We start from the raw sequence: 13834 nt of genomic DNA on the forward strand, positions 1-13834 counted from the left end.
CAATACACAATATTATCAGTTTTTGTGATAACATTGGAGAGATCCTTCTGCTGCATCCTGAGTTCTAACAGGTTGGATCCTTTGAAAATACTTTGAAGTTTCATTCTTCCCCTATTGCCTCCTTTAGCTACCATATGCTACTTAAGATAAAAGAAGGCTCTTCAGGCAGGCAATTTTTGACTTCCTCCCAATGCCATACTTTCTACTGATGTGAGGCTTTGGGGACAGATGGTTACCCAAGAGCCCTGGTCATGTTGGCCAGAATTATTTGTGGGAAGAACAGACTTACTTCTCCTCATTGTCAAATGTCCAAGGGGAGGGGCAGCAGAACAGGTTATTGGAGCAGAGCTCTATAAAGGGCTGAGTTTTTCACCCCCAACAAAGGAGAAACCTCACCTTTCTCTGAAGCTATGAAGAGGCAATAAATCAAGAAAGTCACAGCTCTGTAGGCCTCAGGTACTAGAAGGGCAGGGATGATGATGGCTGAGGTTTCAGGTCTGTCCCAACCCCAAGGTGGAGGGTCCAGACAGGGACATGTTCGAGTCAGCTCATATTGGCTTCCAATCATTAAAATTTCAGTGTAAGCATTTATAGACAGGAAACAACAAATCATGTAAACCAGAACCTGATTCCTTGTTTTGCTTATTGCCTAGACTTAAAGAGATAGGGAAAATGTCAACAATGTAGGTTAAACTTAAAAGTGTGCCTATTATACATTATCTAAAGTTCACAATATGTATATTATAGCATAACATCTGTATATACGATTATAACACATGCTAGATGTACTTTTCAGTGCATGTTTTGGGTCAGCATGTATGTGTGTATCTATTTACTTGTGCAGAGATGTGACTGTTAAACATTTACTAACACACTCATAGTGTGGATCAAGATAGAAGGAAGGTTCAGAGGGTTTCCTAACCTAGGGTCAAGACCTGAGGAAGTGGTTTGGGAAATGGGAAATAATGGTCTCCAGCCTCTCTTTGCAGTGACAAGTATTTGCACTGAGAAGATGATGATGTGGCTTTCTACATTGCTGTTCCTATTGTTGCTGACCAAAGAGGGCTGTGCTGGTAAGTCAAATTTCCTAGCAGTACTGAGCCACCTAGCTGCCTCCAAATTATGGCTTTTCTTTTCTTTTTTTTTTTATAAATATTATTTTATTTGGTCGTTTTCATACATTATTCACTGGAAACAAAGATTGTTTTCTTTTCCTCCCCTCCCCTCCCCCCCTCCCCCCCCCTTTCCCTCTCCCATAGCCGACGCATGATTCCGCTGGTTGTCACTTGTGTTCTTGACTCGAACCCATTTCCCTGTTGTTGGAGTTTGCGTTATAGTGTTCATTTAGAGTCTCTCCTCAGTCTTATCTCCTCCAACCCTGTAGTCAAGCAGTTGCTTTTCAGCGGTGTTTTTACTCCCACAGTTTATCCTCTGCTTGTGGGTAGTATTTTTTTTTTTTAGATCCCTGCAGATTGTTCAGGGATTGCATTGATACTAATGGAGAAGTCCATCACCTTCGATTGTATCACAATGTATCAGTCTCTGTGTACAGTGTTTTCCTGGTTCTGCTCCTCTCGCTCTGCATTACTTCCTGGAGGTTGTTCCAGTCTCCATGGAACTTCTCCACTTTATTATTCCTTTTAGCACAATAGTATTCCATCACCAACATATACCACAATTTGTTCAGCCATTCCCCAATTGAAGGGCATCCCCTCATTTTCCAATTTTTGGCCACCACAAAGAGCGCAGCTATGAATATTTTTGTACAAGTCTTTTTGTCCATTATCTCTTTGGGGTACAAGCCCAGCAGTGCTATGGCTGGATCAAAGGGCAGACAGTCTTTTATCGCCCTTTGGACATAGTTCCAAATTGCCCTCCAGAATGGTTGGATCAATTCACAACTCCACCAGCAATGAATCAATGTCCCCACTTTGCCACATCCCCTCCAGCATTCATTACTTTGCATAGCTGTCATGTTAGCCAATCTGCTAGGTGTGAGATGATACCTCAGAGTTGTTTTGATTTGCATCTCTCTGATTATAAGAGATGTAGAGCACTTTTTCATGTGCTTATTAATAGTTTTGATTTCTTTGGCTGAGAATTGCCTGTTCATGTCCCTTGCCCATTTGTCAATTGGAGAATGGCTTGATTTTTTGTACAATTGATTTAGTTCTTTATAAATTTTAGTAATTAAACCCTTGTCAGAGGTTTTTATGAAGATTGTTTCCCAATTTGTTGCTACCCTTCTGATTTTGGTTACATTGGTTTTGTTTGTACAAAAACTTTTTAATTTGATGTAATCCAGATTATTTATTTTGCATTTTGTAACTCTTTCTAATTCTTCCTTGGTTTTGAAGTATTTCCCTTCCCAAAGGTCTGACATGTATACTATTCTGTGTTCGCCTAATTTTCTTATAGTTTCCTTCTTTATGTTCAAGTCATTCATCCATTTTGAATTTATCTTGGTGTAGGGTGTGAGGTGTTGATCTAAGCCTAATCTTTCCCACACTGTCCTCCAATTTTCCCAACAGTTTTTATGAAATAGTGGATTTTTGTCCCAAAAGCTGGGATCTTTGGGTTTGTCATATACTGTCTTGCTGAGGTTGCTTGCCCCCAGTCTATTCCACTGATCCTCCTTTCTGTCTCTTAGCCAGTACCAAATTGTTTTGATGACCGCTGCTTTATAATATAGTCTGAGATCTGGGACTGCAAGACCCCCTTCCTTTGTGTTTTTTTTCATTAATTCCCTGGATATCCTTGATCTTTTGTTCTTCCAAATGAACTTTGTTATGTTTTTTTCTAAATCAGTAAAAAAATTTTTTGGAAGTTCCATGGGTATGGCACTAAATAGATAGATGAGTTTGGGTAGGATGGTCATTTTTATTATATTGGCTCGTCCTACCCATGAGCAGTTAATGTTCTTCCAATTGTTCAAGTCTAGTTTTAGTTGTGTGGAAAGTGTTTTGTAGTTGTGTTCATATAGATCCTGTGTTTGTCTCGGGAGATAGATTCCTAAGTATTTTAGTTTGTCTTGGGTAATTTTGAATGGGATTTCTCTTTCGAGTTTTTGCTGCTGAGCTGTGTTGGAATTATATAGAAATGCTGATGACTTATGTGGGTTTATTTTGTATCCTGCAACTTTGCTAAAGTTGTTGATTATTTCAATTAGCTTTTTGGTTGAGTCTCTAGGATTCTTTAAGTAGACCATCATGTCATCTGCAAAGAGTGATACAAATTATGGCTTTTCTAACCACCCCATGTTTATTCAGGCTTCATGGGGCTTGATTGTATACAAAGCCTGTTAGAAATGAATGTGATTAAGGGGCTCTAGGTGGCTCAGTGGATAGAGCCAGGTCTAGAGACTAGAAGTCCTGAGTTCAGATTTATCCGCAGACATTTCTTAATTGTGTGACCTGAGACAAGTCACTTAACCCCAATTGCCTAGCCCTTCTCTCTCTTCTGCCTTTGGAAAAAATATTTAGTACTGATTATGTGACTGAAGGTAAGAGCCTTGTTTTTCTTTATTAAAGAAATGAGCGTGATCCCTGATCTCTTCAAGAAGGACAGATGAAAGCAGAACTCTCTGCTGTGTGGTGGGGACTTGTGAGGCAAAGCAGTAACTGTAAGCATTCTCTTCTCATTTTGGGAATTCAGGTCAACTTCTGCCCCTGCATGCAGCCTGTGCTTATTCCAAAGGATGCATACCTCAAAGCTGCAAGGAAATCAAAGAGAAATGTCCAGAGTCAGATGGTGAGTGAAGACAAGGTCAGGCTGATCCCCGGGTGCCAGGGTCTTCAAAGTGCAAACTGAGACATTTTTCAGCCCATCTCATCCCAACTGTGGCAACCAAATGTTTGTCTAGGAGATTGCAATCCTAATAGAGTTTCAGCAGACTGAATTCAGAGAGGCCAGAAGGCAACAAACCTGCATCATCCTTGGGTTTTTCCAATTTTATTTCCTTCCACAACCTCTTTCCCTGCTTTCTGGGCTACTCTTATTGTTGAGTCGTTTCAGCCATGTCTGCCCCTTCCTGACCCCAGTTGGAGTTTTCTTGGCAGAGATATTGGAGTGGTTTGCCATTTCCTTCTCTAGCCCATTTTACAGATTAGGAAACTGAGGTAACTAGGTCAAGTGATTTGCCCAGAGTCAGAGGTAGCAAATGTCTGAGACCAAATTTGAACTAAGGGAGGTGAGTCTTCCTAACTTGAAGGCTGCTACTCTAACCACTCTGCCAACTTCATGCCCCTTGGCTATGTTACAGATATGAAATTGGAAAGAGCTGAGGGGGAACATTTCTGTCCTGTAATCCACTCAGTACATTCATTGTAGGATAGAGTCTCTCAGATTAGGGGCCTTTGAACCAAGCTTAGAAGGAGGAAGCTTCAGGGTCAGTGATGGGAGATGGCATAGAAGCTAGAGAGCCTGTATATCTCAGAGATTTCTGCATGTCAGGGCTAGCATTAAAAACCTGAGGTGTTGAAGTTCCCATTTACAATGTTTCAGGTGCTGGTTCAGGTCTGCCCATCACTATAATCTTTAGTCAATTCTTTGTTGACTTGTATAGGAGTGGGCAAGAGAAAGCATGTGTGAGATAGTGGAAAGAGATGAAGGCTCAGAGCCCATGGAGATAGCTTCAGAGCTTTGTTGTGTGATTATTGGACAGGTGAGTAACTTCTGTAAGTCTCAGGGTTGAAATCTATAAAACAAGAATCAGAAATCATGCATTACCCATCTCACTGAGTAGTGTTTAGGAAATCTATTTGTACTCTCTTAGATATTATACAGAAGAGAATGTTATTATGATACAGAAAATGCTGTCAAATAATAGATTTTTTTTTCAGTGGGAATTCTTGTTTCCATGCCCTGCTTCAGCCTCAGCTTAGAAATACTCTCCCAGATTGAGGGAGAGTTTCTCTAGTAAGGAAAGTCCCAAGGCCAGGTCTGCGTGAGTCCCCAAAGGTGTTTCCTCTGTTATTTTGGTCTTTTCATGCCCTTTGGATTTCTCCTGGGCTGTCAGTGAGTGAGCCTGTGTGACTGTCCTCTGCAGATGGCCTGTACTTCCTCCGGAGTGGGAATGGGAACATCTACCAGACCTTTTGTGACATGAGTACTGGGGGAGGTGGCTGGACCCTGGTGGCCAGTGTGCATGAGAATCACTTGGCAGGGAAGTGCACCCAGGGGGATCGTTGGTCCAGCCAGCAAGGTAACAGAGTCGACTACCCTGAGGGTGAAGGGAACTGGGCCAATTATGTCACCTTTGGATCTGCAGAAGCTGCTACCAGTGATGACTACAAGGTATGCCCAGGATTCCTGCAAGATCCTCTGTCTGAATGCCAAATGCTTCTTGTTTGAATGAGTGTGGTTTACCTGTGGATGGGTTCTGGGTTATCCTTCTATGTTTGTGGTCCTTAGATAATTTATGTGAGGAGTTTCACCTGCTAGGACTAAGCTATTCACTTATTTTTTTTTCAACAATTCTTTATTTTTTCCTGATCACATGTAAAAACTATTTTAGGACATTGATTTTCTGTCGTTTTAGAGTTCCAGGTTCTCTTCCTTCATCCCTATGTCTCTTCCCCCCTTTCTGAGACAATAAACAATTTGATGTTGGTTATATCTTTGCTATCATTCAACACCTATTTCTATATTGGTCATGTTGAGGAGGAAGACAGATAAAAATGAAACAAAGTGGGCAATGGTATGAGTTGATCTGCATTCAAACTCTGTCTGTTCTGGTTTAATTATTTATGATGGGGAGGGATTAGATGTGTTTGTTCTGACCCCAGCAAGTAGAAGCAGGAGGAGCAGGAGATAAGTGAAAAGATGTCAGTTTAAGATTGATGTCAAGAAAAAAACCCTTCCTAACAATTCTAATTATTTAAAGTAGAATGGGCTACCTTGAGAACTGGGGAGGTGGGGCAGTTCCCTTTCATTGAAAGTCATCAAATCAGACAGCCTCTTGTTAGATATATTTTAATTGGTAATTTGTTCTTTTTTTACAGTTCAATAAAATGTCTGTTATGTCTTTTCTATCTTTCCAAATTTATGATTCTGTTTTGCACCTTTGTCACATATGATCAGAGGTAGTTGAAAGCTCGGTGTATAAAATAAGGGACTTTAGTTTTAGTGCAAGTCTTTATGTGTCCTCCTGGAAGACATTGGGCTCAGACTCCTGTTGTCCTCTAGAATCCAGGTTACTATAGCATTCAGGCCAAGGATCTGGCCATCTGGCATGTGCCCAACAAGTCTCCCTTGCAGCAGTGGAGGAATAGTTCTCTGCTGAGGTATCGTACCAACACTGGCTTCTTCAAGGGTTTTGGAGGGAACCTCTTTGCCCTGTATCAGGTAAACTGGTGTCTTTTGTGCCAGGTGGGTGGGGAGCCTCCCTGGGAAATGTTCTCAACAGGACCCCTACACTCCTGTCCTCACAGTGTCATTTTTGTGTGTCCTCTAGAGGTATCCAGTGAAATATGGGATTGGCAAGTGTTGGACTGACAATGGCCCAGCTATACCCGTCACCTATGATTTTGGTGATGCACAAACAACTGCCCGTTATTACTCTCCACTTGGCCAGCGTGAGTGTTTGTTGTATGAGACCCAAACAATTACATCAGCTCTTATCTTCATCCCTGGGAACTTCACAATGTCATGGTGACATGCCCATAAAAGAAATAGCATGGTTTTCCTCCAATCCTCAGGCAAGCAAGGGGACTTGACTGAGGCCCAGGGCTGGGGGTTTCTTTGAGTATTCTTGCCCCTTTTCCTTCTGACTATGTCTGTGGTGGTAAAGCATGAGTACCTGCTCCAAGAAGGGCTTGCTCTGAACCATTAGCATGTTAAGCCATAGTCTGGGGTCTAAGGTACTTCAGGAAACTCTGGGGCTGCTCCTTCAAAACTAATTTCCAGATTTTTGCTTTTCACAATGATCAGACCAATTCTCTTGTGTCTTTCCAGAGGAATTGGTTGGAGGCTTTGTCCAGTTCCGGGTATTTAATACAGAGAGAGCAGCCAATGCCCTCTGTGCTGGAATACGAGTCACTGGATGTAACACTGAACATGTGAGTCCTGGGACCCATCAGAGCATTTGGAGAGTAGCAATTCTGGAAGCTCTGAGAGTGGTGGAGGTATTTCAGAACCCTACACTAACTCTAGTGTTTTTCAGTTCATTGTAGAGAGTTTGAGGGGGAGAAAAAGAGGCAGAAACACTGAGATAGAGACAATGAGAGCTAAAAAACAGAGACAGAGAGACAGAAAGTCCTGAGCCAATGGGATTAACAACAGCAACAGTAATAATAGCTACTATTTACATAATACTTCAAGATTTACAAAGTATTTTATACATATTTTCTCATTTGATCTTCACAATAACTCTATGTAGTAGATAGTATTATTATACTCTTTAATGCTGTGGAAACAAAGAATGAGAGCATTGCAATGATTTGTCTAGAATTATATAGTTATGCAGTAACCAAAGCAGAATCCAAACATAGAACTTCTTGAATCCATATTTAGAACTTCAACTACTATGGAAAGTGATATCCTCCCTTGGATTAGCACTAGCTCCTTTAAGAAATCTCACTGGACTCGATAAATGTCTTCTTCCATATTACAGGCATTGAGGGAATAATTTTCTTGTTTTGGGTAGTTTTTAAAAAACATTAAAAGAAGGAAGGGACAGATGTACCCCGAGGGGAAGCTGGGACCCCAAGGTATAGAGAGGGAGGGAAAGAGAAACCTCCCTTCCTCAAAAGGGGGGTTCAAGGGAGACAGCAGCTGTAACGGGTTGGCTCAGAGAGAGGAGAGGAGGTTTGAAGATTTTCCCCCCTTCTGCCTTCCCTCCTTAGCTAAAGCTGCTCTCCCCAATTTGCTCTTGTCCCTCTTGTCCCCCCTTCACTACTCGAGACAAAAAGGTCTCCCTCCATTCCGTTCACTCACACTCAGCTTGGGGAACAGATAACTTTTAATGTTAACTCACTCAGGTAATACAAAAAGGAATAATATGCAGGGAAGAATGGAAAAGCGAAGTGGGAAAAGGGGTCCCTGTCTCTAAATCCTTTTCCTCCCTCCTCAAGTTTGGGGGGGAACTCAGGCCTCGGCAGCCTGAGCCCCCTGAGAGAAAGTCAGGTTGACTCACCCCTGGGCCACAGGAGCTGAGGTAAAGTCTGCTCAGGTTTCTCTTCAGAAAGTCCCTTCAATTTGGAAGTGTTGGGGGGAAAGATTTCCAGTCACCAGCAGGAAAAATGGATAACCCTCAGGAGAAAGTCTTTATCCACCTTCTCTCTTCAACGTCTCAAGACCGAGAGACCTCACTGCTCTCCAGCCAGTCTTCTCTCTTCAGGATTCCACTCCCGGGGCCCCTCCCCCATCGAGGTGATCAATTTCATATACTCTTCAGTCTGTCACTTTTTCTTTAGTGCCAGCCTCTATCACAGTAGAGGCATTTGCTGAGTGTCAGAGGAAGAGGCAAAAGTCCTGTTAGAGAATGAAGACAGTCTTCTTTACTCATGAAGTGAGTCTGATGTGGCGGGGTGAGATTGGGGTCTTGTCCGAAAAATGGCTCAGGCAATCTGCATGGCTAGGGAGCATGCGGTGTTGAGGGAAGCAGGAAGGTTGTGGAATGGCCCTGGTGATGGACTGACCATAATGAAGGAATGGGCTTAGTGGTGGAAAAAACTCAGAGGTTTTTAGGAATGCTTTTTGTCCTGATTAGTCAGTCAGGAAGTAATCATTCGTTTAGGCTGTTGTTGCCCTTTGGATCTGAAGCAAGTGATGTCACATTACACTATGTCTACCTTGGTCTGCATGACTTTACCCAAGACTCACTCTGTTTGGTGGTGGTAGTGGGGGGAACAGATGAAAATACAAATGGAATGCTAAGAATATATTGAATATCTGAGGGCAACTTTCAGTCAAATTTTGCTCTTTTCTGCTCATACTCTAAAGAAGGAAGTGAGTGTGGAAACTGAGCATTGTTTGAAAGTAGTCCTTTGTTACTGAGAATCTGAAACACCTGTACTTCATGTTCAGAGATATTCCAGCAAGGCCATAGCTTTATGTGGTGTAAGGAGTTTTCTCATAATTGGAAATCTAAGTAACCCATATGTCTTATCTGAAGAGTATCCCCACACTAATCAACTAGTTTTTATTTCCATGTTCTTTTGCTTGTTCACAGCTATTTTGCAGGGCTTGTGGGACATTTTAGCCCATATCAAGGCTGCTACTTGGCACAGTGAAAAGAGCACCTAATCTATTGTCAGTGAAGACTGGAGTTCAAATGCAGCTACAGACATTAGCTATGTGAGCCCTGGCAGGCCACTTAATTTCTGTTTACCTCATTTTCTTCATCTGTAAAATGGGGATAATTCTAGCAACTACCTCCAGGGGTTATTATGAGGATCAAATGACATAATAATTGTAAAGTGCCTACTTTTTTATGCTTGGCATAAAGTCCTACATACAAGTTAGTTATTACTACCATTATTAGTAGCTGAAATATGGAAACCCTGGGAGTTTTTGAACATTTTTTTTTGATCTTCTATTATATGAATTAATTGGCTCAAATATGGTAATTGTAGCAATCCCCATGGGTTCAATAATAATTCCTGACCAATAATTAAATCTATAAGTGTGACTACTCCTCTTTTGAGCTTCTGCATTGTCTTGCTTCAAGAAATCTCTTCTATCTCTGTGAAATGTCTTCCCATACTCCTCCTGGGTTACTGGGAAGACTATGAAGAAGTTACAGGGAAACAGCTGCATTCCACTTTTTTGGGGTCAAGAAATTTCCTTATGTCTAGGATTCATATAACTATGTAGGCAGGCTCTCTGGGAGAATCATCCCCTGTCCTGCCTAAGAAGGCAGCAGAGAATAATTTAGTGGTGACAGTCTCTCAAAAGGTTTCTACTCTCAGGCTGCAAATGACCCTAAAGAACAAGGCAAGCAAGCTCAGATATTTATTGCCATCAAGAGTGGCTTCCCCTTTCCTCCAGGCAACTCTCAACATGAGAGCTTTCTTCTAATCTAAACCTCCACTCCACTTCTTCCTTATATCTGTAGAGTAGGATCTAAGTGATTTTCTCAGCTCTCAGTTTATTTGTATTTCTTTTCATGTCAGACTCTATTCCACATATTCTGTCCTCTCTGGGCTCTTTTCTTGAAAACTGTCTGAATGTTCTCTTTGAAGTTAGCATTTGTTTCTGGTTTTTGTTCTCTGTACATATCTCAAAGCATTTTGATTCCTGGTGTGAAGTGACACATCTTCCTAATGAAAAAAAAAGTCTAAATCCTCATCTCTATCAGATATGAAACAAATAATCATCATTTAGTCATCCTATAGTCCCCAAACAGTTCTTTGCTGTAGTTTTCCAGCACTAAAAACCAAAGTCCTTAAAATAGCCCTAATCAGATTAACTGCTAACAAATTGTACACTTTAGCCAACTTTATACTACTCAGTGTTCTTGTTCTTTAATTCCTTCAAACAGGTCCTCTCCTTACATATGTATAAGAAGGTTTGTTCCCTTCTTAGGTTTTCAGAACTCATTCAAGCTGCTTTTCTCATAAGAATGTCTATTTCCTGCCCCTTTAGGCATGTAAACTGTCCATGTGAGAAAGGAACCATACCTCAAACTACAACCGCTGTTCAAGTCATGCCAAATTCTTCCTGACCTCACTTGGGGTTTTCTAGGCAAAGATACCAAAGTATTTTGCCATTTCCCCCCTCCCCCCATCTTATTTTTACAGATGAGGAACTGAGGCCAGAGTTAAGTGATTTGCCCCAGAGTCACATAGCTTGCAAGTATATGAGATGTAATTTGTACTCTGGAAGAGGAACCTTCCTCATTCCCAGCCTAGTGCTCTGCACTGTGCCACCCAGCTTCCCTAGACTACAGGGAGTTGCATTGTTTAATAGTGAGCGCTCATCACTCAAGATCTACCAGAAGGTCTATCACCTGGAAGGAATATCATGAATGTGTTTTCTACATTAAGTGGGAACTAGAATTAAAGACTTTAAGTTCCAATAGTTTATGTTTCTTCAGGTCTTTGCCCTAATCTTTTCATTCTGAAAACATAGTAGACCTTCTGCCCTGGCAGAAGTATATGTCCATCCACTGTCATGTCTCATAGCTTCCCCTCCACACAGTGACTTTGCATTTCTCAGTCAGTGATAATATGTCAAAATCTCAAGACCTAGTCTTCAAACCTGCCATTGAGAAATCTTATTGTGATCACCTGGAGCTCAGTTTGGAAAGAAGGAACTGCTTCTTGGGGATGCCAGGTCTCCTGCCAAATCCGAGAGGGGCTCTAACACTGGGGTACAAACTTTGGTCACATTGAGAACCACAACTTCTGATTTGGCAATGTTGTTTGCTGGGCATCTGCAAACTACCCATGACTGGGTTTGGGCGCAGCCCAGAACTAGAGTGCATATATATATGTATGATCTGGAGGTGGCCAGACCCAGAGTGAGAGTTGTTGATGAAATTAGAGCTTTTAGTAGTCAGTTTCCTTTCAAAAGATCAGACCTGAAGATTGCACGCATTTAAAAAATTTGACAGATGTTCTGAAAGAAGCCCCATGAGAGATTTTTTTTTCCAACACTTCATCTCAAAGTCTTTATCAACTGGTATCTACTTAGTATTGGTTTTGTGGAAAGTCTTTCAAATGTGTTGTCTAAAGCTATGATTTCATCTGTGTGGGAATTCCTGATAAAAAATGTCCTCCACTTATTCAGATACTTATCTGCAGTTCATAATCTCAGAGCATTGCATGGGAATACTGAGAGGATACATTTTTTCACCAGGATAACATGTCTATATGTGTCAGAGGCAGGACTTGAACTTATAAATCCAAATCTGGTCTTTTGTCCACTATGCTGCTGTGGCCTCTATACAATGATATTGAAAAAGAAAAAAAAATTATTCTTGTTACCAAAGAATTTATAATGTCCTTGGGGAGGTAGACCATTGATGTCAAGAGATATATAACAATAGAAGGGAGCATATAATAATTTTTAGGTCATAGATTTAGAATTTACATTGTCCTTTGAAGTCTCTTAGTCCAATGTACAGACATCCCTTCCACAACACAGAGCTTAGGTGTGCTAATCCTCCTTGAGCTGGAAAATCAACATAAAAATTTTTGGCCCCTGCATTCTTTTCAGAGAAGTCTGAATTTTTTCTTTTTCTTTTATGGGGTGTTTACAGGACCTTGTAAAATTTGGGTTAAGTATTTGGGCATAGGCTGTACTTAGGACAATGTTAAGTAAAATGACATATGAAAAATAAATTAAAAAATGAAATAAAATGTGAAAATTAAAAAATAGATTTGAGGCCAATAATACTAAACATACCACATATATAATAAAATACATTAAAAAATAACGTTTGAATATCCCTACTGGAAATCCTAATTAGCCTGTGGAATAGCAGCTTATTTTTACTACAAATTTAATTTTAAGGTGTTGCTGTTTATGCTGTTAAATGTAATATTATAATATTATATATACATGTAATATTATATATAATAGTCCACATGTTTTATGCATTTATGAATTACTATACTTTTAAAGATATCTCTATATTTCTAGCCTTTGTGTGTCATCTGCTGACTCTTATTCTTTTCATAAACTTTAACTTTTTACTTATTCTAACTTTAAAAAGGAATTGTGTCTATTTATGGTATTAAAAGATAAAAATGAATTGGTATTACACTATATTATACATATATTTTGGGCATTTCTGACTTTCTGAACTTTTTCTGTGTCATCTGCTAGCCTTCATGTATTGTCTATGGCTTCTGCAAAACTCCCCAATAATTTCCATTTAATTTTTTATGCCAACTAATGATATATCAAAACCACAATGGGGAAAGTCATGATGTGGAAGGGATACCTGTACTTATTCTTAATTTTAAAATTAATTTTTCATTTGTATTCTAAACTTAAACACCAAATGGAATGTCTAATGTAAGTCATTCTACAGAGGAGGATACTAAAGCCCAGAGAAGGAAAATTGACTGGACTAAGGTCATCCAAACAATAAGGAGTAGAATCATGATCAAAGCAAGATTTTCTGTTTCCAGAATAAAGGGGCTTTCTCCTGTGTTTGAGAAAGCTACTTCAAAGACTAGGTAGATGTGTACTTTTACTAGTTGAAAGGATCACCAAGGTCTGAGTTGTTAGAGAAGGCTTCCCATAGGTGGTAGCATTTGAACTAGATCCTGAAGTCAGTATAATCACTGGTTGGTTGGTTGGTGGTTATCCTTCTCAGTGAAAGAGGACCAAAATGATATCACTAGATTGGGGTCAATTTATACTGTGTCCACAGAAGAAAAACAACTGCTTGATCACATGGTTCTATGGGGATATGATTGGGGATATAGACTCTAAACAATCACCCTAGAGCAAATATCAATAATATGGAAATAGGTCTTGATCAATGACACATGTAAAATTCATTGGCTATGGGAGGGAGGTAGGGGGAGAGGAGGGAAAGAGCATGAATCATGTAACCATGGAAAAATATTCTAAATCAATTAATTAAATAAAAAATTTCAATTAAAAATATATATACTGTGTCCACTTGTGGCTAATCAGAGCAATACCTGCTGGGAAGGCTCTACCACAAGTCAAGAACCAAATGTTCAATCATTATATATAATCAAGGAGTAGAGGAATGAACACTACAGGTGTGGTGACAGCTAGCATTCTGGGGCACCTCTAAGTTTCATACATCTTGAAAGGATCAAGAGATTTTATGCATTTCCCTATGTTGACTGATCCTCCCAGTAGATATAAGGTTCCCCTGGTTCTTTCATTGCCGTCTTTCTCCTTT

General features: G+C 40.3%; 2 protein-coding genes across 9 annotated transcripts in view; both read left to right on the forward strand.

The window, feature by feature from the left end:
- Positions 1-13834, forward strand: part of LOC100029559 (intelectin-1-like) — a 39179-nt gene that overhangs the window by 24650 nt on the left and 695 nt on the right. Inside the window, exons 3-7 of the mRNA XM_056814632.1 lie at positions 3628-3750; positions 5048-5295; positions 6187-6345; positions 6455-6575; positions 6955-7058. Coding sequence (XP_056670610.1) covers positions 3628-3750; positions 5048-5295; positions 6187-6345; positions 6455-6575; positions 6955-7058 — 755 coding nt within the window. The remainder of the gene's footprint in view (positions 1-3627; positions 3751-5047; positions 5296-6186; positions 6346-6454; positions 6576-6954; positions 7059-13834) is intronic.
- LOC100029567 (intelectin-1-like) overlaps positions 7505-13834 on the forward strand; it is a 100014-nt gene continuing 93684 nt past the window's right edge. For 6 of the 8 annotated variants that reach the window (XR_008916275.1, XR_008916273.1, XR_008916276.1 and 3 more), the window contains exon 1: positions 7505-8370. The gene's annotated coding sequence lies outside the window, so the exon portion shown is untranslated. The remainder of the gene's footprint in view (positions 8371-13834) is intronic. The other 2 variants (XM_056816155.1, XR_008916277.1) reach the window with 2 other exon arrangements.

The sequence above is a fragment of the Monodelphis domestica genome, chromosome 2, assembly GCF_027887165.1.
Source record: "Monodelphis domestica isolate mMonDom1 chromosome 2, mMonDom1.pri, whole genome shotgun sequence".
Classification (NCBI taxonomy): domain Eukaryota; kingdom Metazoa; phylum Chordata; class Mammalia; order Didelphimorphia; family Didelphidae; genus Monodelphis; species Monodelphis domestica.